This window comes from Anastrepha obliqua, chromosome 1 (genome assembly GCF_027943255.1).
Source record: "Anastrepha obliqua isolate idAnaObli1 chromosome 1, idAnaObli1_1.0, whole genome shotgun sequence".
Taxonomy (NCBI): domain Eukaryota; kingdom Metazoa; phylum Arthropoda; class Insecta; order Diptera; family Tephritidae; genus Anastrepha; species Anastrepha obliqua.
This window is the reverse complement of record NC_072892.1, coordinates 19810698-19833781: the sequence shown is the minus strand read 5'-3', so window position 1 is coordinate 19833781 and position 23084 is coordinate 19810698. Positions and strand designations below refer to the sequence as shown.

The window sequence follows — 23084 nt, the reverse complement described above, 5'->3', positions numbered from 1 at the left end:
TTTTTCATATAAACAAAAATCAATATACCTAAAAACCAAAAGAATTCATCATCAAAAAAACAGTGAAAGAACACACGCCAAGTTTGAGCCAGCTCGGTTTATCTATACTAATATTATAAAGAGGAAAACTTTGTTTGTTTGTTTGTTACGAATAGGCTCAAAAACTACTGGACCGATTTTAAAAATTCTTTCACCATTCGAAAGCTACATCATCCACGAGTAACATGGATTATATTTTATTTTGGAAATAGGGCTCGAGATATAGGTCAAAACGTGGACCCGGGTAACCTTCGGATGTGTATGTACAATATGGGTATCAAATGGAAGCTGTTGGTGAATGCTTTAGTCCAGAGTATTTTTCATGCCGCTCTGTGACTGGGGTCTCGAGATATAGGTCAAAACGTGGACCCGGGTAACCTTTGGTTGTATATGTACAATATGGGTATCAAATGAAAGCTGTTGATAAGTGCTTTAATACGGGGTAATTTTCATACCTATTGATGACTAGGGTCTCGAAATATATGCCAAAACGTGGACTCGCCGTGTCTTTGAACCGAATTAAACCAAACTTACACACATTGTTAAGTAGGTATTGAAGATGATTTCCGTATAGTTTGAATACCTATTGGTAGATAGGGTCCCGAGATATAGGTCAAAACGTGGACCCGGGTAACCTTCGGACGTGTATGTACAATATGGGTATCAAATGAAAGCTGTTGGTGACTACTTTAGTACAAAGTATTTTTCATGCCGCTACGTGACTGGGGTCTCGAGATATAGGTCAAAACGTGGACCCGGGTAACCTTCGGACGTGTATGTACAATATGGGTATCAAATGGAAGCTGTTGGTGAATGCTTTAGTTCAGAGTATTTTTCATGCCGCTCCGTGACTAGGGTCTCAAGATAGAGACCAAAACGTGGAGCCTAGAATGTGTTTGTACAATATGGATATCAAATTGAAGCTGTTGGTGAATGCCTTAGTACAGAGTATTTTTCATGCCGCTACGTGACTGGGGTCTCGAGATATAGGTCAAAACGTGGACCCGGGTAACCTTTGGTTGTGTATGTACAATATGGGTATCAAATGAAAGTGGATTTTGGAACAGTGAATAATTTCTTACGAAATTTGAGAATTTAATGTGAAATCCGAATGAAATTATGTGTTCGTGGAAAAAAAATTTTTTTCGTTTTTTTTTTTTGAAAAATATAAATGGATAATGGTTAAAAAAGCTCCAATGCTTAATAAAACATATAAATTGAAACGAAAAATTCATGGATGATCATATGCGTTGATTTGAAATTTAAAAACAATCTTCTTTTTTCCTGATTTTCAATTTATATTTTATATTTACTCAAAAACAAATAGAAAAACAAAAAATATTGTTAATGCCAAAGCGCTTGAATAAAGAATAAAGAAATAAATAATATGAAAAGCATATATTTTCTGTTCTAAACCATATCTATTCTATTTTAGTGTGCCCAGCGAAGGGGGCCGGGTTTGCTAGTTTCTTATATTTTGAATTCGGTTGAATCGAGGAAGCCGAGAGATTTTCCTTTGCCATCAGGACAACGCACCGCACCAGCTCACGTCTCAGCAATTGTGGTTGCAAAATTAATGGAAAAACGGTTCCAACTCGTTTCACGTCGCCCCCATTCTGCAGACTTGGCTTCCTCGGACTACTATTTGTTACCCAATTTGAAGAAATGGCTGGCGGGAAGAATATTTTTTTTTTTTCAATCGCGAATTGCAGAAACGAATGGCTATTTTTCAGACCTGGACAAATTTTATTATTTGAAAGGATACAACAAACTAGAACAGCGTTGGACGAGGTATATAAGCATAAAAGGAGAGTATATATGTAAGCCAAAAAATAAAAAAAGTAGTTTTTATTTTTGCCCGAACTTTTCAAAAACTCTCGTACTTAATATAAATTTAAAAAATCCCTGACCATTCGATGTTATCTTCTTAGTTATAATATAAGGCTTTACCAATACACTGTTGAAAGATCTAGAGAAATGGCATTACTCTATGGCCATGTGGGAGCATAATTTCCTTCAGAATTTGAATGCCTCCTTTCCAAATATTATATGTAGTCGTATGAACAAGTTAATGGCTGCTGGTCATCTACCTAAACGAACATGCTCTTCGCTGTCCAACTAGCGAACATCATACACACATGACTCTACAGCATCCCGTGCAGTTACAATGTGAATGTGAGCCGACTGCTCGCGAGTGTAGTTAACAGCGAACATCATATGCATCGCTTGCAGTTGCTATGCAAATGTGAGTCGACTGCTCGGAGAGCGAGTGTAGTTAACAGCGAGCATCATACGCATCGCCTGCAGTTGCTATGCAAATGTGAGTCGACTGATCGGAGTGCGAGTGTAGTTAACAGCGAACATCATATGCATCGCTTGCAGTTGCTATGCAAATGTGAGTCGACTGCTCGCAGAGCGAGTGTAGTTAACAGCGAACATCATATGCATCGCCTGCAGTTGCTATGCAAGTGTGAGTCGACTGCTGTGAGAGCGAGTGCAGTTAACAGCGAGCATCATATGCATCGCCTGCAGTTGCTATGCAAATGTGAGTCGACTGCGGTGAGAGCGACCAGAGCAGTTAAAAGCAAAGAGGAATTAAGTTTCATCCAATTAGAGTTGGTTAATGGGGGTTCTGTTGCAAATGGACCAATTTGGAGATGACTACGGTTGCTAGCTTTACTAAGCATACAATATTTTTGTAAATTCTTATTGTTAATAAATATTTTATAATTTACATGACCAGCCGTGTTTCATAGTTACCTATAACTGCATATTTTAGGCTGAGTTCCGTGTTTAGTAGCCGTTTTGCGACTAGACCTGGCTATCTTACAATAGAACTCAGAAAAAAACGAAATAGCAACGCTGGCTTGTAATTGTTGTTGTAATAGCAACATACGCTCTGTTGCTCCGCAGATTATTTATGTACTCTTAGTCGCAGACTAATAATTCAAATTTACCTGTGTGTGTGTGTATGTAAGCGCATTTATATTTGTGGTCATTATTTTCAGTTTTAGGCTTTCATTACAATCTTCAGCGGGGTGTGCAACACTTACGAAATATTACATATTAGCTTAATAACATAATTAACGTCAAAATAGGCGACTGGCTTATAAGTAATTAATTATTTATATACAAATGTACGCTGGGGTGATGGGTGAGATGCTGGCGTTTGGCCCTTCACATTTGTATTTACCGACTAACGACGATTCTTCTGCAAATGCGTACTCTTGGGCTAAACTTATGTGTGTATGTATGTACACCTCCGTACGCTATAATACATATTTGCGTGTTCAATTATGAATACAAGTGCCAAATGAAAGCAAACAGCGTCTGATGCCGCAGCCGCAGTGGGTGCTTACTATCGAAACCAATCCTGTGACATAGCGCCAAAGAAAGAAGCAGCACCGGACTTCGTTTTGGAATCACTTTTGCCTTTACCTCCTGTGTTCGCCGTTGTTGTTATTGTGGTTGCAGTAACTTTACGTGTTGGCGTAGGCTGAGAGCGCATTATTCCGAGGTAAAGAAGAGAGGAAGTTAGAACTTTTTATTTAGCATAAATGTTTGTGGTTATACAAAAACATTAGTGGTAATACAGAAATTAAGCGTCAGTAATTAACTCAAAGTGGATCAAACTGGACAAAATCAATAAAAAACGTATTAGTTGCAGCGCTAAAAAAAAGGTAATTTATGAGACCAATTCGGCACACAAATAAACGCAAACATTAAAATTTTAAGTTTTTGGTTGCAAGTTTTTTCGTACACATACACATATGTACATACACACGCACATGGAGTGGATTATACTACATTCTGTATAGCGAAGCGAGCTTTCGTTACTGTAGTAAATAATCCACTCCACAATACGACATTTTATGTAGGGGTACTCTATGCTAGTTAGCGGTAATTTGGATCGAAATTAACATTTTATGAAACTGTTAGAAAAGTAACCAACAAGACAACTAATATCGCCCTAAGCGAAACGACATACTTATCAATCCCAAAATAGGTTTAGCTTACGCGTGTGTAGCTACAAATCAAAGAAAACATTCTTGAAGAAGAATTGAAAGTTCACTTTTTGGTTTATATTGGAACTGCATTGATGATTAGGCTGTAATTTGAGATTTACCTTTTCATTATCCGGAGCAATAGTGTTTTTCTGCTCTGCACCAGCAGCGGGAACTGGCGTTACAATTGGCAACAATGGGAACCACAGCGACGTTGATCCGCTCGAACTTAAACTCAACACATTCGGATCCTTGTCGTGTCCTAGCAACGCAGATCCAACGGGAGCCATGTGCGCCGGCAGCCATGGTGCCAACACACCAAATTGACAATTGAAGCGCGACACAGCCCTTTTGATGTTTGCCGAGATATGCTCGGTGAATAGCTCGAAATCGAAGGGATCAATGAAGTCCTTGTAGGTGTTTTGTAAACTGCTGAATTGTTCGTTCAGTGCACGGTCGTCACGCGTAATGCCAAATAAGCTTTGCAGAAATTTTAAATCGAAATACAGTTGCAAAGCGATATTTTGGCTGATCGCCGACTTGTCGTGCGTGATTTTTTCGTAGTGCTGTAGGATTTGTGCCAACAGTTGCTGGTTGTAGTAGTGCAGCACTTTTGTGGGCAGAGTTTGTGGTACTATTGAGTTTAGCGCGCGCACCAATGCAAAAAGATACGACTGCAGTGATATGCGCGGTTGGTTGGGAATGCGAAAAGTGGAGTGTATGGTGGCATCTTGCTCGTCTTTTTGCTCTAGCTTAACAGTTTCCCAATTCTGCAAACAAAAACAAAGTTATTTATTTAAGCGTAAAAGTTTGAAGCCATCGCTGCACCTACCGCGAATTCCTCCAAAACGTTGTCGTTTGTAATAACACTAGGAAACACATTTTCGCAGTTGTTTTCTTCCAGTACTCCCACTACAATTTGTTGCCAAAATTTGAACGTTTCTTCCTCAAGCAACAGGCATACTCGATTCCAGTGCTCTACACTATTTGCGGCCACATTCCCTACCCACTGGCGCCAACCGCTGCGCTGGCAGAAACAAACCTTCAAGTTGGGGCACAACTCAACCAGTGCCACACAGCAACGTGCCACGAATATGAGTTCACCACGCTGAGTCGGCAGGAGGTGCAGGCTCTTTATACGGCTAAGAAAGTGTGTCAACTGCGCCTCGGCGGTCTCACGCAAAAACACTATCAACGCAAGCTTATCTTCTGCACGTGTCGCCTGCTCCTCCAACAGCACATTCATCTCAGAAACAATGCCTTCCAATTGCCGGTCGAATTCGGCACATAGCGCGATGGTGGCTGCATCGTAACCCTTTGTTTTCATCAACAATTTCTTAACTTTGAGGTCCTCGGATAAGGCGACCTCCAAACTAGGCGGCAAATCACTTACATTTTCCGACCAAATGTCCAAAGTGCTCAAACTAACATCTGGTAGTGCGCGTTCCAATGCTTCGAAGGTGGTTTGCATTGCTTTCGCCCAACTATCGTGGATAATGTCATGGATGCGCTGGTTAATGAGAGGTATGTATTTTAGCTCGAAGAAGTCTAGTGTTTGCGAGAGCTGCAGTTTCGTAACAATTTGCTCGAAATTCAGATGTTTTCTGCAGGCATTTGCTTCTGTTTTTAGTTCTTTGATGGTACTCATTGTCGAGACGAAATCAAAAAGTTGCTTCAGTTGCGTGCTGGCAATGCGTCTGGTATCCACCAGCCATTGTTCAAGCGTAGCACGCACCTGTGTCTCGTCCAATGTTTGTGCAGCGATCTTCGGGCGAAAATTCGAAATTATTTCCGGCAGCAAATAGGAAAACTGCGCATCAGTTTGGTGCATTAACGTTATTGTAGGCGGTGCATTTAGGTCTCTGAGCTCAGCCAACTTTTGCAGCAGCAAGCCATTTTCTGCAAGTTAACAAATTGAACAAATGAATATAAATTTTGTATTGTTTTCCAAAAACATGCAAAAAACCTAAGAAGCATTTGGCCATCAGATCAACGGTGCTGTTTAGTATCCGCAAGCTTGCTAATATCCGATCTTTCACACGTCTTCGCTCTTCATTCCCACTTTGCTTGGTTTCGCTCAAGCAACTGAGGAACGCCGTGCAGCGCAAATTGAGAAAATAATTAAAAACTCCGTTCAAAGTATTCTTTTCTAATAGCAACAAGCTGAGTAAACAATCGACGGCCACATCGATGCTCAGATCTTCGCGTTCCAAAGCGGCCAAAACGTGGTGTTTTATTGTCACATTGAATGGTTTTAATATTTCCCACTGCTTTTTGGCTACGGGCAGATGTTGCATCAATGAGTTGTTCGCATCCAGCTGCAACCCCGTGCTTATGTGCCTGCTAAAAATGAACAACTCACTGGCCGTGTAGAAACGCTTCTCATCAATGTGCGTCCATATTAATTCGGGCAACGCAGTCAACAGCTTGATCTGCACCATAGTATTGAAGTAATTACTCAGCTGCTTATTTGCATTGCGATTTCGCATCAAGTCTTCGGGTGCACTTGTCTTGAAGCCCAACAGTTGCTGCTCGTTAAGTTTGCGACAATTCTTAGTAATGGATTCCACCTGTTCAATAAGCTTCGCACTGGAGTCTTTCATCGCCACAATAGTATCGGCAGCCTGCAGCAAATCGCGATAACGTTCGCTGTCCACAAAAAGCAAAATATATATTAAGAAATGTTATTTTCGCGCATTCGGCGAAGTCATACCCAACCATCAAGCGCAGCTCCTCCCGCTTGTTTTCGACAACCGACTGGATTTTCTTGTGAACGATGTCGATCTCCGGCACACTGTGCTGCTCGAACAGCGTGTTCACGTCCAGATTCAATAAATTGGCCGCATCCATTATGCCTTTGCAACTACTTCCAAATATTTGTTTCAACAAAACACCAAACGGTGGCTTAACTCTATTGTGAAAAGAAAACAAGTGCTTGACACGTCGCTGACAGCTGACAGCTGATTGCTTACCCTGCCATCTGGCGGCTACTAGCCAAACGGGGATTGAGAGATTTCTGCAATACAGTCGACGCGTGTAAATAAGAGCCAGTGATATTGGCCTTTGGAGTCGACTGTTTAGTGAATGAAAATTATATTCGCTTTAAATCTATATATATAAAAATGAATTGCTGTTCGTTAGTCTCGCTAAAACTCGAGAACGGCTGAACGGATTTATCTTATCTTGGTCTTGAATTATTCGTGGAGGTCTAGGGAAGGTTTAAAAGGTGAGAAAAATTCGAATAAAGATATACATAGGTCAAAACGTGGACCCGGGTAACCTTCGGACGTGTATGTACAATATGAGTATCAAATGGAAGCTGTTGGTGAATGCTTTAGTCCAGAGTATTTTTCACGCCGCTCCGTGACTAGGGTCTCGAGGTAGAGACCAAAACGTGGACCCTAGAATGTGTTTGTACAATATGGATATCAAATAAAAGCTGTGGATAAGTGCTTTAATACGGGTTAATTTTCATACCTATTGATGACTAGGGTCTCGAAATATATGCCAAAACGTGGACCCGCCGTGTCTTTGCACCGAATTACAACCACGGGTACAGCGTTCTTTTGATCCAGCCATAATGTCGCTTACTTTTTTAACGCTTGGGGCGGAACTGAACTGTCAAATTGACAGTGTGAGTTACAATGTGTCAATATTTCTTTCTGATTTGGATGCCATAAGGAAAAAACGTAAGTGCAATATGTAAAAATTGTTTGTGAATTTTTTTGGAGTGGATTTTGGAACAGTGAATAACTTCTTACGAAATTTGAGAATTTAATGTGAAATCCAAATGAAATTATGTGTGAATGAAATTTTTTTCGTTTTTTTTTTTGAAAAATATAAATGGATAATGGTTAAAAAAGCTCCAATGCTTAATAAAACATATAAATTGAAACGAAAAATTCATGGATGATCAGGAAAAAAGACGATTGTTTCTTAGTTATTCATATGCGTTGATTTGAAATTTAAAAACAATCTTCTTTTTTCCTGATTTTCAATTTATATTTTATATTTACTCAAAAACAAATAGAAAAACAAAAAATATTGTTTATGCCAAAGCGCTTGAATAAAGAATAAAGAAATAAATAATATGAAAACTATATATTTTCTGTTCTAAACCATATCTATTCTATTTTAGTGTGCCCAGCGAAGTGGGCCGGGCTTGCTAGTTGTTTATATTTCCATTCGATGGAACTCCAAATATTGAAACGAGCACAAAATGTGAAGTAAAAAATGATTGCCATCGTCTTTGTATTTTTATTGCTAATTCGAAAACAAAGCATTGCAGATATTGAAAAACTCACTGATCATATAATTTATTCACTTATGTGAGTTAGTTGGCACCCCCAATAAACTACCAACAACGTGCGCACACACCCACAAATAATTTCGCTCACGAGAAAGCTACAACAAAACCTGAAAAACTGGTTGGTGGAAAGCACTTACCAATGAATGTTTGCAAATAAATTAGGAAAAAACATTTAGAAAAATCCAGAAAAATTTATTTAGAAAAATTCAGTAAAATTAGTTTACATAAATTAAGAAATAAATTTAAAAAAAAAATCCAGAAATATAAAGTTAGAAAAATTCAGAAAAATAAATTTAGAAAAATTTATAAAAATAAATTTTGAAAATTAAATTTAGATAAATGCAGAAAAATAATTTAAAAAAAATTCAGAAAAACTAATTTAGAAAAATTCTAAAAAATAAATTAAGAAAAATTCGGAAAGAATAATTAAAAAAAAAAAATCAGAAAAATTAACTTACAAAAATTCAGAAATACTTATTTATAATAGAAAAATTAAGAAAAATAAATTTAGAAAAATTCTAAAAACTTAATTTAGAAAATGCGGAAAGAATATTTTAAAAAAATTTAGAAAAATATAGTTGGAAAAATTCAGAAAAATAAATTTAGAAAAATTCAGAAAACAATCAGAAATATTTATTTATAATAGAAAAATTCAGAAAAATTAATTTAGAAAAATTCAGAAAAAATTCAGAAATATTTATTTATAATAGAAAAATTCAGAAAAATTAATTTAGAAAAATTCTAAAAAAGAAATTAAGAAAAATTCGGAAAGAATAATTAAAAAAAAATTAATATAGAAAAATTCCGAAATATTTATTTATAATAGAAAAATTAAATAAAATAAATTTAAAAAAATAAAATTTATAAAAATTGAGAAAAATTAATTTAGATAAATTCAGAAAAATTAATTTAGAAAAATTCAGAAAGAATATTTAAAAAAAATTTAGAAAACTCCAGAAAAATAAAGTGAGAAAAATAATTATAAAAAAATTTAGAAGAATAAATTTAGAAAAATTCAGAAATATTTATTTATAATAGAAAAATTCAAGAATATTTAAAAAAAAATTTAGAAAAATCCAGAAAAATAAAGTTAGAAAAATCCAGAAAAATAATTTTAAAAAAAATTTAGAAAAATAAATTAAGAAAATTTCAGAAAAAATTCAGAAGTATTTATTTATAATAGAAAAATTCAGAAAAATTAATTTCGAAAAATTCTAAAAAGTAAATTAAGAAAAATTGGGAAAAATAATTAAAAAAAAATAAGAAAAATAAATTAAGAAAAATCCCGAAAGAATATTTTAAAAAAATTTAGAAAACTAAATTTAGAAAAATTCAGAAAAATTAATTTGGATAAATTCAGAAAAATTAATTTAGAAAACTTCAAAAAGAATAATTAAAAAAAAAAAACATTAGAAAAATTCAGAAAAATTAATGTAGAAAAGAAAACTATATTAGAGAAATTCAGAAACATTTATTGAGAAAAATTCAGAAATATTTATTTAGAAAAATGCAGGAAAATAAATTTAGATAAACTCAGGAAAATTAATTTAAAAATATTCAGAAAAACCAATGAAGAAAAATTCAGAGAAATGAATCTAGAAAAGAAAAGTACAGTAGGTTCTGTTTTTATGCGGTAGATACGTTCCGCAAGAAACAGCATAAAAAAAAACAGCATAAAAAAAGCTACTAGTTCTATAGTAAAACTATAGATACGTTTCAAATGCTAAAACCGCATAAATCTGAAATAATGTAATAAAATCGCATAAAAAAGGGCACTAGTCCCATATTATAACTATAGATACGTTCCATAGACCGCATGAATCTGAAATAATTAAATAAAATCGCATAAACAAAATATTGTATTTTTGAAAATTATATCTTTATTTAAGAAACGTCAGAATCGAAAAATAAATTTAAGTCAGAAATAGAATCAGACAATACCCATATGTTGCGCGTTCGTTTAGGATTTGGCGTAAAATCACTTTCGTCACTTTAGGAAATGTACACGTCTGATCTAGATAGTTATGCAGGCGGTTCCATACTTGTAGGGTTAGCATTTCTGATGTAATCTGTGATGAGTTTTTGCTTAGCTGGTTTAGAATCTTGTTTATATGTACAATTCCCGATAGGTCGACATGCATTTTGTAATTTAAAAAAAAACCGCACTATTTCAAAACCGCATAAAAAAAAGCCGCATAAAAACAGAACCTACTGTATATTAGAAGAATTCAGAAACATTTATTGAAAAATATTCAGAAAAATTTATTTAGAAAAATTCAGAAATATTTATTTAGAAAAATACAGGAAAATAAATTTACATAAATTCGGAAAAATTTATTTAGAAAAATTCAGAAAAATAAATTTAGAAAAATTCAGAGAAATAATTCAGAAAACTTCAGAAATATTTATTTAGAAAAATGCAGGAAAATAAATTTAGATAAATTCAGGTAAATAAATTTAGATAATTTCAGAAAAATTTATTTAGAAAAATTTAGAAAAATTCAGAAAACTTTATTTAGAAAAATTCAGAAAAATAATTTTCGAAAAATTCAGAAAAATTAATACAGTAAATTTCGGAAAAATTAATTTAGAAAAATTCAGAAAGATTACTTTATAAAGATTTAAAAAATACAGAAAAATAAATTTAAAAAATTCTAAAATATTTATTTAGAAAAATACAGGAATATAAATTTAGAAAAATTAATTTATAGAAATTCAAAAAAATAAATTAGAAAAATTCAGAAAAATAGATTTAGAAAAATTCTGAAAAATAAATTTAGAAAAATTCAGAAAAATTTATTTAGAAAAATTCAGAAAAATAAATTAGAAAAATTCAGAAAAATTAGTTTAAAAAAATTCAGAAAAATAAATTAGGGGAAAATTTATTTAAAAAAATGCAGAACAATAAATTTAGAAGAGTTCAGACAAATAAATCAGAAAAATTCAGAAATATTTATTTAGAAAAATTTAGAAAAATAAATTTAAAAAATTCTAAAATATTTATTTAGAAAAATACAGGTATATAAATTTAGAAAAATTAATTTATAGAAATTCAAAAAAATAAATTAGAAAAGTTCAGAAAAATAAATTTAGAAAAACAGAAAAATAAATTAGAAAAATCCAAAAAAATAAATAGGAAAAATTTAGAAAAATTATGAAAAATTAATTAAGAAGAATTCAGAAAAATAAATTAAAAAAAGTTCAGAAAATTTTATTTAGAAAAAGTCAAAAAATAAAATTTTACTAGTGTAGAAAAAGTTTGAATAAAATGTGAAGTCAAAATTAAAAAAAAGTATTTTAATTGAATAACTTAAAAATCAAGTCACCAGAACAAGTAGATCAAGAATTTGATTTAATATTGGCTTGATAATGACTTGTAAAATAATTTAATAAACTTATTTATTTTTGTCGTTTAATAATTGGAAGGATAAAAAAAACAGTTACAAATCAAAGAGCCAAATTAACTAAATATTTAGTTCAAATAGTTGGAAAACTTTTGAATTTAAATTTTTGAAATTTAAAAATTTAAAAAATTTGACTTTTGAAATTAAAATTTTAATAGTTCCAAGACGAATCTATTAAAGTTGGTATCGGTAAATCAGCTGATTTGTTTTTTTTTCTTTCGCCGTGTCCATGTGGCTGTCAACCCAGAATTGAGCGAGGCGAATTCATTCTTTGTTTTCTACTTTCCCAACACTTTGCTTTGACAATCAAACGTACAAAATATTGTTGTTGGTCTACTGCCACCACCTTTAATGAATGCGCCTTGTATAGTTCTATAGATTTCTTATATCATTGAAGTAAAAAGCTTTCAATGTCTTTTTTGTTTTTTCGACTTTGATATTACATAGTTATGTAGATGTTTTCAAACAGTTTTCTGACTAGTCGCAATTCCTGTGCAATCTTCAAATCAGGAAGGAGCAGAAAGGAAATTTTGGAATCATCTCTTTGTTGTTGCATTCGATTATAGGTATACATACATAAGTCGAATCTAAAGACAGCAGGAATTTTTCATTTTTTTTTGCCGCCTTCTTTGTGGTTTCACCTTGGCCGTAGTGGCACTAAAGAATATATCGAATTTTCTGCTATTTTATCCTCTCTTTTGGAACGCTGCAAAAACACTAACACTTCGAACAACGTCACTTTGCAGTCCCATGTATACTAGGTGTGCTCAAAAAGTAAGGTGGCTTTTTAGTTTGCGCGAAAAATATTTAATTAGTCACCAAAATCTACTTGCTCCTACCTCCTCTTCAAAGTAATACTCAATTCAGCTATAATACATTTGTGGCAACGCCTTTCCAAATAATCAAGTGAAATTTAATTAAAAACACTGTCATTAACCTTTCGTTAGGCACCCGGATCTGGTCAGACTTTTTCGATTGCGGACATGAATTCAACAAATTTCTATTATAGCTAACGACTTGAGCTTCCTGGTAGCTTCCTTTGATTTTCTATCGATTTATGGATGCAACCATTTAAAAAGGATTCTCGAACAGGGCGAGAAAAGACCAGACCCAGGTGCACAACCGAAGATTTTAAAAAAGATGTCCAACGGAGGGTTAACCTAAAAATTAAAATTTGTGTCAATTATAACGGTGCATCATTTTTGGCCTTGAAGTTTTGCATTTTAATTATTTTTTCATATTTTGCTCGAAGCATTCAAATCCCTTTTTCGTAATCTTACAATTTTTCATGTTGGATTTAGTTTTGAAATTCAATTAAAGGCAGTCATTTCTGTTTCTTCGCAGTCATTTCTTACTTCTAAGTTGTGTATGAAATCTATAGAATTTGTGCGTTGAAGTTTTGATGTTGTTAAACTATTAAATATTTCAATACGATTCGAATACGAATTCTTGCGAAATCATCACGCGAAAAGTAAAATCACCAACACTTGAAGAAATCACTCAGATTCATGCCAACTGGCAGGCTACTGGCATGGCCAACAGACAAATTTCTATGCAATTGAATCAGTTAGCCACAGTAATTGATAATCTGGCTAAACTTAAGGAAGAGCATAACACAGAGCTCTTAAAAAGAATAACCAAAACCTATTTTCGTGACAAGCGTCCGCTATTATTCGGACTGGTCATATGATTCGTATGGTTTAAGAGTGGACGGTTCTTCGATTTCAAAAAAAAAAAAAAATAGTTTTTATTCAAAAATTCTTAAATGAAAACAATGAGCCTTTAATTGCATTTCACTTAGCGTGTACCCTTCTTGGCATGACCTTGGGTTACCTAGCGATGCGGCTTTTAACTCAGTAATTATGGCAAATCTGTGACCTTTCATGGGGCTTTTTTTGTTTTGGGAACAGGAAAAAGTCATAGTGGCTCTAGGCCGGTGAATGCGGTGGCTGAGGCATTATTTGGTTTGAGTTTTTATTTGCTCAAAATATACCCAGCCTTTGAGTAATTTTTTCGATATCAGCAACTTACACACTAATCTTCTTTTGGTAAGATTTGCTATTTTCAACAGAAAGTAAAAGTAGCAGAAAATGATTCATATCTTATTGCTGTTGTTGTAACAGCAGTATTAATCCCCATAATATTTACGCAATGCTGCTGTAGTGGCAGCCTTTGACCGGCTACAAATCCGGGTCGTTCCAGTAACGCAGAGTCGACAGCGTCGCGCACGATCTTGACGCTGTTCTTCAAATCATGTCAGGTACACCTGATTTTTTTTACAAAACGAAAAGTAGCGCACCCTAATCAATTACTTTCAAATAAAAAAAAAACATATTTTAGAACGATTTCTCGCACAGACTAATCAAAAACTTTTTCCTAAAAAATTGTTTTATATTTTTATCGGAATTTTTAAGACGTTAGCCGCAGCAACATGAATTTTCTCATACAGCGCGGAAAAGTTCGCAATCAAATGATAAATGTGCCGCCAGGCCTACCGGAATTGCTGTCGGACATTACACGCGAAGTCTTACGCTGTCAGCCAACCACCGAGTGCCTCTGCCAATTCATCATCGACTATCTACATTCGGTGATCGTGACGCGTGAGAAAGCCAGAGGTAAGTGATGAGTTTTCTTGTCGTGGCAAATGTAAAGGGCAAGTATCTTTGGCATCCAGTGGCAAAAAGCATCATTGATCGCGCTTTATCGGTGGTGGACGAAATCATCGCGGATATGTGCATCTGTGATATCAGCCAGGCTAAGGCCCAGGAGATGGCAATACATATGGAGGAATGCTTCCGGCGCTTCCTTAGTCGAATGCGTTGTGACCAACGCACAGATATCGAAGTTGTGCGCTTCGAGGAGCAGGATATGCTAAATGCCATGATTGAGCGCTGCAAATTCACCGATGAAGAATTGAAAATTTCCCAACCCATGATCGAGGCTGCGTATCGTCGCTTTGCCGATGCCTATATGAAAGCGCACGAGGTATGCATAATAATATAAATAAATAAACAAAGACATTTTGAGAATAATTTCACATTTGCACCAACGAGGACTTTGAAGGCACCGAAGAGCTCTATCAATATTTCAAACAGCGCGAGCTTAAACGCCAAGAAGAGGACAATAAAAGAATTGCAGCGACTAGAATCCAGGTTTGCACAGGAACATTTTATACAACGATTTTCATTACGAGCCTCTGATTGTGTATTTCAGGCTAGCTTCCGTGGCTATATTGTGCGCAGAACCTTGAGTAGATCTCAGCCGCCTGGCGAAAAGAGTGAGGAAGAGGTGAGAAGGCTAGAATTGAAGCGGTTCTTACAAGATTTGAGATTAACATTCCTGCTGTAATTCTCTAATCTACACTTAGTTCGGTTTGGACTTCACAGAAATAGAAAATCAAGCCGCAGTTACGATTCAAAAAGCTTTTCGCCGCCACTTGTCAATGACGTCTTCAAAAGATCTAGACTTGGGCAAGGTCAACAAGACTAGCAATGTACTTAATGTTTTTATTTAATTTTTATTTAATGTTTTCTTTGTGTGTAGATTGATGAAGTTTGCGAGCCTGGTTCTCAAATCATAGTTGTAAGTAAATTTTCTTTGCATTCTCTATTGAAGATATATGTTTAAAGACTCACCTTACATTATAGTCTGCCCCAGGTATAGCCGAGGAGCATCCAACAGAACTGGTTGAACAGACAGCGGTAAGTAAATTTTGAAAACTCAATTTTAATAATTTTACCTCGCATTTTATGATTTATTAACAGGAAGAAGTGCCTCTTGAAGCAACTCAATCATCTCAAGAAGCCGAAGTGGCGTTGGAAGCGCCGATAGAACCGGAACCAGAACTCGAACATGAAGCTGAACCCATTACGGAGCCGGAGCCGGAGCCTCAACATGAACCTGAATCTGCCTTGGAACCGGAGCCTCAAACTGAACCTAAACCTGAACAATCTGAACCGCCACCTGACGTTAGCGGCGAAGTAATTGAAGAACATCCAGCTGAAGAAGCTGCGAGCCCCAATGAAGCCGAAGCTCCGACAGAAGGCTGAATTGTTGATAATTTATAAAAGAGAAAATATCATTCAAATACCATTCAACAAGGGCAAACATGTGTCTTCTACCATTCTGTATTTTCTTCCTCTTCATTCCTGTCTTCCCTGGCAGGACATTTTTTTATATCCTTGTTCACTCCGCATCTTGTTCCTCCGCTCCTTTCTTCAACAGCTAGGGGCAGTGCGCCAACTTCAATCCCATCAGTCTTCTCCACTATAGCAACAGCTCTGGCTGGCTGTAGATATCTGCCTGTTGGTGGTCTCACAATAGTATCAAAACGGCGCTTCAGTGCTACTTGAGGAGTGCCAGACTGGCACTTCAACCATTTCACCTACCTACCTACCTACCTACTCCGCTCGGGAGCGATAGCATCTCGATAAGACTCTTCCATCGGTATCTGCTAGTTCGCGCAGCATCGACTTTCGCCAAGTGATTTTTAGCCGACCGCGAACTCTGCTCCATTGCGGGTTTCAGTTCTGTGTCATTCTCGTGATGCTATCTGGTGATTAACCCGGACGGGACAGAGCGCTTCAGATTTCAATTGTAGTACCGATTCCATTTCCGTTTGAACATGAATTTTACAACTCTATCCACCCATCATGGCGAATCAAGTGGATTTTCCATAACATGTGGGTACCACTTGGAATCTGGTTTCCATTCGGGTTAACACTCATGTTTTTTTCTTAAAATTTCAATTAGCACGAGGTAGGCAAGGTTTTTCGATAAGTTACAAGCCTAGGAAAGATGTGGTTAGCTCTATTTATAAGATAACCAGATAATCTAAAACAAGAGGCCGCTTCTAATCTGAGGAATAGACGTCTTTTGCAGCCGTCGACTCGGAGACAAACACTACATAACTTCGAGGGACTTGTAAATCATATAGCCCCGCAGAAGCTCCCTCTCCCGTTACCCCTGATCGTGCCGTCTATGTGGATTGGCTACCTCATCTTCAGGTTGGTTGGTCAGGTTACGAGGGTGTGAGAGTAGGAATTGAGAAACTACTTATAGATTGCTGATAGCAGCTACCGCAGCTTTTCTCAAGCCCTCTACACCCCTTACATTTTACGTATTATAAAATATCTACACGTACGTACATACATACATACATACTTATGTTCATTTAGCCCCGTATCTTTTTCGTATTAACTTTAAATTTTCCGCCAACTTTTTCATTCCTTTTGGTTTTTAAAGAAATTTGCTGGTTTTCTTCGCGCGTAGCCGGTAGCAAACCATATTCATATGCGATGTCATAAAAATCCGGTCGACTTATTTTATGAACCGTATTATTAAATTGTCCGCAAGCACATTACAACAACCCCAAACCGCTGTCTGGTCACGCTTGTTGGAAAGACGGCAATATGAGCATTTTAAATCGCATGTCCTTGAGAATTGTGTAGTTATGTACGATTGTGTTTGTGGCATGAATGTTCGCAGCGCTTAGTTGGGGGGTGGAAAAATGAATATTTTCAATGGATTCATAATTTAAGTTTATTGCAAGGATAACATCCCAATTGGGGGCCATAGCAATCCATACATGAAACATCATAATTTTTTTTTCATAGCAAAAACAATCTACCTCCAACCTAAAATATGTAGTAGATTGGGTATGTCGTTGTGTGGATTATGTGATTTTGCTTAATACTTTTGTGAGCAGCAGAGTTAAGTGCGTTTTTACTGCATACGCGCTCGCATCCAGTCATCGAACACAGACACTCGAGTGTAAACGTCCGGAATGACGCTGAAGACGCCACAAACGAAGAGTCCGTAAGAGACAATGCCAACTTGACGCAATCCGTTATCCGTTTTCATCACCAGCGGACCGCCAGAGTCGCCCTGCCAAAATAAAATTAAGTTTCATTTGAAAAAAAGTTCAAGCAAAGGTGCCTCTTTACTAAATACTTACTGAGCAGGCGCCCTTGAGTATAGCGCCACGCGCGCATATCTCCGTTTCTGTGAGGTCTTCCATTCCACTATTTTTGCACTCCTGGTTCGTAATGGTGTGATAGTTCATGGTTTGCAGCGTAGTTGGATAGTTGACGTTATCCAATTCTGGTGGCAAAAACGGAAAAGGTACTGGCAAGCGCAAGCCCCAACCAGTCAAAGTGACTGGCACTCCGCCACCTACTTGCTCGGTGCCCTGCACGTTAATGGCTGCCATGCGTGTCCCATCTAAACTCAAGGGTTCTTCAAGTGTCAGAATAGCTATATCACTGGTCACAAGCTCCTCGTAATTTTCATGTATCTCATAGGAAGCAACCTGCACCCGCACACCTTCTGAGTCATTGAGATCCCGCACACCGGCCAACACTGACATCCGTGTCACATCGAAGTCTTTGCAACAATGAGCCGCAGTCAAAATATGGCTCGGCGCTATTATGGAACCGCCACAGAAATGTTGGTACTTATTTTTTCTGGTAAAATACTGCAGCGAGACTTGGTAGGGAACAAACTCGCCCGGAGGCACATCGTTGCCACCAACAATGCGCGTTGAGTCAGTGTCGCTCGCTGAAACAGCTGAAGAAGAGCTAACGAATTAATGCACGAGAAAACGAGTTAGACTTACCGTAAATCAAGTGCGCTAAAATTAAAATTGATTTAATATTTGGCATTTCTATTGGAATTAGTGCCAGGCTGAGTGAGTTCCAGTGAATTTAATAGTATGAGGTTTTGTAGTTGTTTGTATAGGTCTAGCATTGACGATTGACTATTTATACCCGTAGTTGCACAACATTTCGCTTCGATATTCAGTGCAATCAGTTATGAGTAATTAGTGCGCCCAGCAGTTCGACCTCACAACCACCGGCGGCTACATTTGCATAGCTATCTGATAGGTCAGGGAATGAGAACTGCACTTGAAATGCATGGAAACCTTCGATGGGTTCTCTAAACAAATTATGCTGGTTAGAATTTGCTGGAAATTAGTGAAATATTGATAAGCATGCATGTGTGTGTGTGTGCACCCTGTAGGAAAAACATAGTTTTGACTTCCATTCCTACTGAATAATAAAAGGTTGGTACTGTCGAGTGGTTGGTGCGCGACTACCAAGCGGTAGTTACAGGGTTCGAAGACCACTGTGATGAGGAAATGATAAAGAAGCCTAGGAATGCATTTCCGTCATGAAAAACCTTCTTGGAAAGCCACTTGCCATTTGAAGGCAGCTATTGTAAGTTCCTCAATTAGGAGGAGGAGCCCCAAAAGAATTTACGCATTTGTACGTAAGTATAAGTATAAGTATAAGTATAAGTATAAGTATAAGTATAAGTATAAGTATAAGTATAAGTATAAGTATAAGTATAAGTATAAGTATAAGTATAAGTATAAGTATAAGTATAAGTATAAGTATAAGTATAAGTATAAGTATAAGTATAAGTATAAGTATAAGTATAAGTATAAGTATAAGTATAAGTATAAGTATAAGTATAAGTATAAGTATAAGTATAAGTATAAGTATAAGTATAAGTATAAGTATAAGTATAAGTATAAGTATAAGTATAAGTATAAGTATAAGTATAAGTATAAGTATAAGTATAAGTATAAGTATAAGTATAAGTATAAGTATAAGTATAAGTATAAGTATAAGTATAAGTATAAGTATAAGTATAAGTATAAGTATAAGTATAAGTATAAGTATAAGTATAAGTATAAGTATAAGTATAAGTATAAGTATAAGTATAAGTATAAGTATAAGTATAAGTATAAGTATAAGTATAAGTATAAGTATAAGTATAAGTATAAGTATAAGTATAAGTATAAGTATAAGTATAAGTATAAGTATAAGTATAAGTATAAGTATAAGTATAAGTATAAGTATAAGTATAAGTATAAGTATAAGTATAAGTATAAGTATAAGTATAAGTATGCAGCACGAGTTGAATGGCTTATCTAGGGATTTGAAGCTTAACAGTTTACTCCATTGTACACTTCCTTATTCTTTCTTCCAGCGTCCTTACTGCTTATCGGGATTTTCTCTTAAAATAAATAAATAATTGGCGCGTACATCCCTTCTGGGTGTTTGGGGCCGAGCTCCTCATCCTATTTGTGGTGTGCGTCTTGATGTGGTTCCACAAATGGAGAGACCTACAGTTTCAAGCCACTCCAAACGGCATATATTTTTATGAGGAGCTTTTCGATGGCAGAAATACACGCGGAGGTTTGCCATTGCCTGCCGAGGTGCGACCGCTATTAGAAAAAACTTATTCTGTGATTTTACTGTTTCATGCACGGAGATTTGAACCCACTCTCGAATGGTAGTCACGCAACCCATTCGGCTACGACGGCCGGAATTCTCTCTTACTCGCATTAAATAGCGGAACTAGGGCACCCTATAATAAAATACCTTTAAAACCATGGTTTATAATTTCTTCGCAATGCTCAATAATTTTTGCTGAGATTCTTAATATGTGAAAAAGATTTCCTCATCTTAAAATAATCGATTTTACAAGTTTTATAACTCTTCATATTTTCAGTTAATTAAATAAACTTTAGAGTAAGCGCCAATTAGAAAGCTTTCATCAATAAATTATTTAAAATGTATGCTCTCAATTTCCCTTCAGGCCAAGCGTTCCTTGATCCAGTCATCAAACATAGATACGCGGGTGTAAACATCTGGGCTGTTGGATGCACAAAGCGCCGTTCCATAAGAAACCACGCCCACCTGCCTCAAGCTGTCACCATTCTCCATCACTAGTGGACCACCTGAGTCGCCCTGAAAAAATTATAACATACAAATACATAGTTTCCATGTTGCCTATACTTCTTTCATACATTGCACGCCCCTTTGCCGAAACGCTCCAGTGCACAAATCTCCGTATCGGTTAAGTGCGTCATCACCTTTTTACACTGGTCATTTGTGATTGTTTTGTAGGACATACGTTGTAGCAAAGTCGGATAGATTGCCAGCGGCCCTTGGCCTACATGCCACATAGCGCCCCAACCCGAAAGAGTGACGGCCTGACCTCCATCGACTTTATCAGTGCCACTTACATCGATCTTATCCACCTTGGTACCGTCCAACTCGAAAGCCGGTTCGATCTTCAAGATGGCAATATCACTGGTCACTAACTCTTCATAGTCCTCGTGAATTTCATAGGACAACACTTGCGATCGAACACCGGCACTGTCGTTAAGATCGCGTATACCCGCCACTACTGAGATGCGCTTCGCATCCTGGCCATTGACGCAATGAGCTGCTGTGAGTATACGATTGGGTGCAATTAAGGAGCCACCACAGAAGTGCCGGTCCTTGCCGCTACGCGTGCGATACTGCATGGAAACCTGGTAGGGTATATACTCGCCGTCAGGCACGGCGGCGCCGCCAACCACACGCTCCTGGGAGTCAAAGTCGTGCGACTCGAAGTAGGCATCCACTTGGGGTGGAATGATTATTGTTAAGGAAAATTATCTAATCCATTAATAAATGCACTTACGGTCTATAACGGTGCCCTTGAATCGATCCAAAGTGTAGCCTGTTCCAAGCAAGCAGAGTGAAAACAAAATTGGCGTAATTCTCGGTCCCATTTTCTTGTGGCGATTAGAATGCGATTTGCTGAGTTGTTCCACTTGCCATAACCGCTAGACGCTTTTATACCAAAAGTCACATGCCACCACATGTGGGGTGGCCTCTTGTGACTTTTTAATCGCGAGCAGTGGGCGGTAACAAATTTGCATAAGTTAAACTTAGTAGTAAATGGAAATTAAAATTCAACCTGTATAATTTTCTGCTTCTTTATTGTTTTGTGCAGTTTTTTAGAACATTCATTGAAGGAAGCGATTTTTTAGGTCGTTTGCCTGAAGGTTCGGTGCATTTTTAGTTCTATTGGATACAGTCAGTTGCACATTTTTCAACGATATGCAGCTCCGGAATTATTTAGATTTTTTTTTACATTTTCAAAAGACGATTGAAATCCAGTCTTAGCACACTTACGCATAAAAGTGTTGATCTTTTCATCTTAGCAGCGTCGAAAGGAGATCATCTGATAAGCAAGTAAACGTTGGGGACCACACACCGTTCTTTGGCGGCATTCTGTGCGACAACTCGAAATTGTCTTGCAATAAAATGTTTTATGACTTTTGCACAGACACATAAACATATCCTCCTGCCTGTTCACCTGCGCGTAGAAGGAACAGAAGTATGAGTTGTATGTAGGTATATTTGTTATATTTTATTGTATATTTGTTGGGACTTCAATTTGTGTGAATCGTTAGAGTTTATCACACTATGACATCCATCCACCAAAAAAACTTACCATAGAGCCATTTGACCCACTTTTTATACATGAAAATATTAATTTTATTAGTGCAATGTACTGAATTTGGGAAATATTAAAGTCATAATTCGTATGCTTTGTTGTTTTCGTAAATCTGCTCTTCAGAACCGCAAGAGCCCAAAAAAAAATATTAATCGAGCTTGGCACCTTCTCTTTAGTATTCGTGCAACTGAATCTTATTTCTTTAGAAAAATTGCATAACAATTTTTTTAAGATTTTATGATTTTATTTGGACAGGAAAGAAACGCAGTACGCGCTTACAGCCTTGAATGCTTTTGTGTTAGCCCAACCGAGGGAAAAGGAATACGAAGTGTTGGCTATGTCTATGCGTAGTTTCCTAAATTGCCTACAAACATGGTAGAACGAGGAAAAAACATTTATTGAAGTGAAAAGAGTTGCGCATCCATGATTAGGTGAAAGTTGTGGAGGAAGGTAGACAAATAACTTAAAAAAATTCTTCACACTTAACGCTCGCTCTAACAAAAATTATTTAACTACTTTCTACAGTAATTTATGTTTTTTGTTTCCTATTTCGGTAACAAAGAATTTTAATTAATTTAATACGAGGTGTGTTCAAAAAGTATCGCGAATTTTGAATTTTCACAGGTTACGTATATTCGAATTTCGATTTTTTTGGGGCGATATGTTGGTACTCATGTCTCTCACTCATGCCGACGAGTTCGACCATTTTGAATGATCAGTTATATTAATTATTGACAGTTGCTTTGCTTGCACGTGTTTCGGCTCGTCTTCGATTTTTACCTATTCAAAAAGATGGATCAAAGAACCTCATCAGTGGTACAAAATGTTCTCAGAAGGCCGAGAAGATGTGAACGACGAAAAGCGTGCCGGACGCCCGAGCACTTCAACAACAGACGAAAACATTGATGAAGTGAAGAAAATAGTATTGGCCAATCGTCGAATCACCGTTAGAGAAGTTGCTGAGAACCTACACATATCGATTGGCTCACGCTATTCGATTTTTTCAATGATTTGGGTATGAGACGG

General features: G+C 36.3%; 4 protein-coding genes across 5 annotated transcripts; 1 reads left to right on the top strand and 3 right to left on the bottom strand.

Moving 5' to 3' along the window:
- Window positions 1–3003: 3003 nt before the first annotated feature.
- On the bottom strand, window positions 3004–6949 carry LOC129252859 (conserved oligomeric Golgi complex subunit 1). Of its 2 annotated transcripts, XM_054890992.1 has the most exons (6): window positions 6757–6949; window positions 6010–6692; window positions 4876–5942; window positions 4166–4813; window positions 4028–4087; window positions 3457–3535 (listed from the first exon to the last, which is right to left on the bottom strand). In XM_054890992.1, the coding sequence occupies exons 1-5, from the start codon at window positions 6891–6893 to the stop codon at window positions 4067–4069; spliced, it is 2556 nt and encodes an 851-aa protein (XP_054746967.1). In that variant the 5' UTR covers window positions 6894–6949; the 3' UTR covers window positions 3457–3535; window positions 4028–4066. The 2 variants fall into 2 exon arrangements, with proteins under 2 accessions (XP_054746966.1, XP_054746967.1); XM_054890991.1 differs by lacking the exon at window positions 4028–4087 and having other exon boundaries at window positions 3004–3535.
- A 7146-nt stretch (window positions 6950–14095) lies between these two features.
- Window positions 14096–15876, top strand: LOC129251899 (protein TsetseEP). The gene is made up of 8 exons (XM_054890868.1): window positions 14096–14371; window positions 14431–14741; window positions 14810–14908; window positions 14970–15044; window positions 15124–15231; window positions 15300–15338; window positions 15404–15457; window positions 15521–15876. The coding sequence occupies exons 1-8, from the start codon at window positions 14188–14190 to the stop codon at window positions 15803–15805; spliced, it is 1155 nt and encodes a 384-aa protein (XP_054746843.1). The 5' UTR covers window positions 14096–14187; the 3' UTR covers window positions 15806–15876.
- A 1402-nt stretch (window positions 15877–17278) lies between these two features.
- LOC129253423 (chymotrypsin-2-like) lies at window positions 17279–18600 on the bottom strand. The gene is made up of 3 exons (XM_054891787.1): window positions 18373–18600; window positions 17713–18323; window positions 17279–17642 (listed from the first exon to the last, which is right to left on the bottom strand). The coding sequence occupies exons 1-3, from the start codon at window positions 18416–18418 to the stop codon at window positions 17481–17483; spliced, it is 819 nt and encodes a 272-aa protein (XP_054747762.1). The 5' UTR covers window positions 18419–18600; the 3' UTR covers window positions 17279–17480.
- Window positions 18601–20359: 1759 nt separating this feature from the next.
- Window positions 20360–21327, bottom strand: LOC129241706 (chymotrypsin-2). Its single transcript, XM_054878217.1, has 3 exons — window positions 21237–21327; window positions 20575–21176; window positions 20360–20515 (listed from the first exon to the last, which is right to left on the bottom strand). The coding sequence occupies exons 1-3, from the start codon at window positions 21325–21327 to the stop codon at window positions 20360–20362; spliced, it is 849 nt and encodes a 282-aa protein (XP_054734192.1).
- Window positions 21328–23084: the final 1757 nt, after the last annotated feature.

Coding starts and splice junctions, on each gene's coding strand:
- LOC129252859 (XM_054890991.1), bottom strand. CDS start 6,893: ATGGATGCGGCCAATTTATTGAATCTGGACGTGAACACGCTGTTCGAG. Junction 5,943..6,009: donor GATGGCCAAATGCTTCTTAG/GTTTTTTGCATG, acceptor GTTAACTTGCAG/AAAATGGCTTGCTGCTGCAA. Junction 4,814..4,875: donor ACGTTTTGGAGGAATTCGCG/GTAGGTGCAGCG, acceptor TTTTGTTTGCAG/AATTGGGAAACTGTTAAGCT.
- LOC129251899 (XM_054890868.1), top strand. CDS start 14,188: ATGAATTTTCTCATACAGCGCGGAAAAGTTCGCAATCAAATGATAAAT. Junction 14,372..14,430: donor GACGCGTGAGAAAGCCAGAG/GTAAGTGATGAG, acceptor TTTGGCATCCAG/TGGCAAAAAGCATCATTGAT. Junction 14,742..14,809: donor CCTATATGAAAGCGCACGAG/GTATGCATAATA, acceptor TGCACCAACGAG/GACTTTGAAGGCACCGAAGA.
- LOC129253423 (XM_054891787.1), bottom strand. CDS start 18,418: ATGCCAAATATTAAATCAATTTTAATTTTAGCGCACTTGATTTACG. Junction 18,324..18,372: donor TTTAGCGCACTTGATTTACG/GTAAGTCTAACT, acceptor GCTCTTCTTCAG/CTGTTTCAGCGAGCGACACT. Junction 17,643..17,712: donor TACTCAAGGGCGCCTGCTCA/GTAAGTATTTAG, acceptor TTATTTTGGCAG/GGCGACTCTGGCGGTCCGCT.
- LOC129241706 (XM_054878217.1), bottom strand. CDS start 21,327: ATGGGACCGAGAATTACGCCAATTTTGTTTTCACTCTGCTTGCTTGGA. Junction 21,177..21,236: donor CAAGGGCACCGTTATAGACC/GTAAGTGCATTT, acceptor TTCCACCCCAAG/TGGATGCCTACTTCGAGTCG. Junction 20,516..20,574: donor TCGGCAAAGGGGCGTGCAAT/GTATGAAAGAAG, acceptor TAATTTTTTCAG/GGCGACTCAGGTGGTCCACT.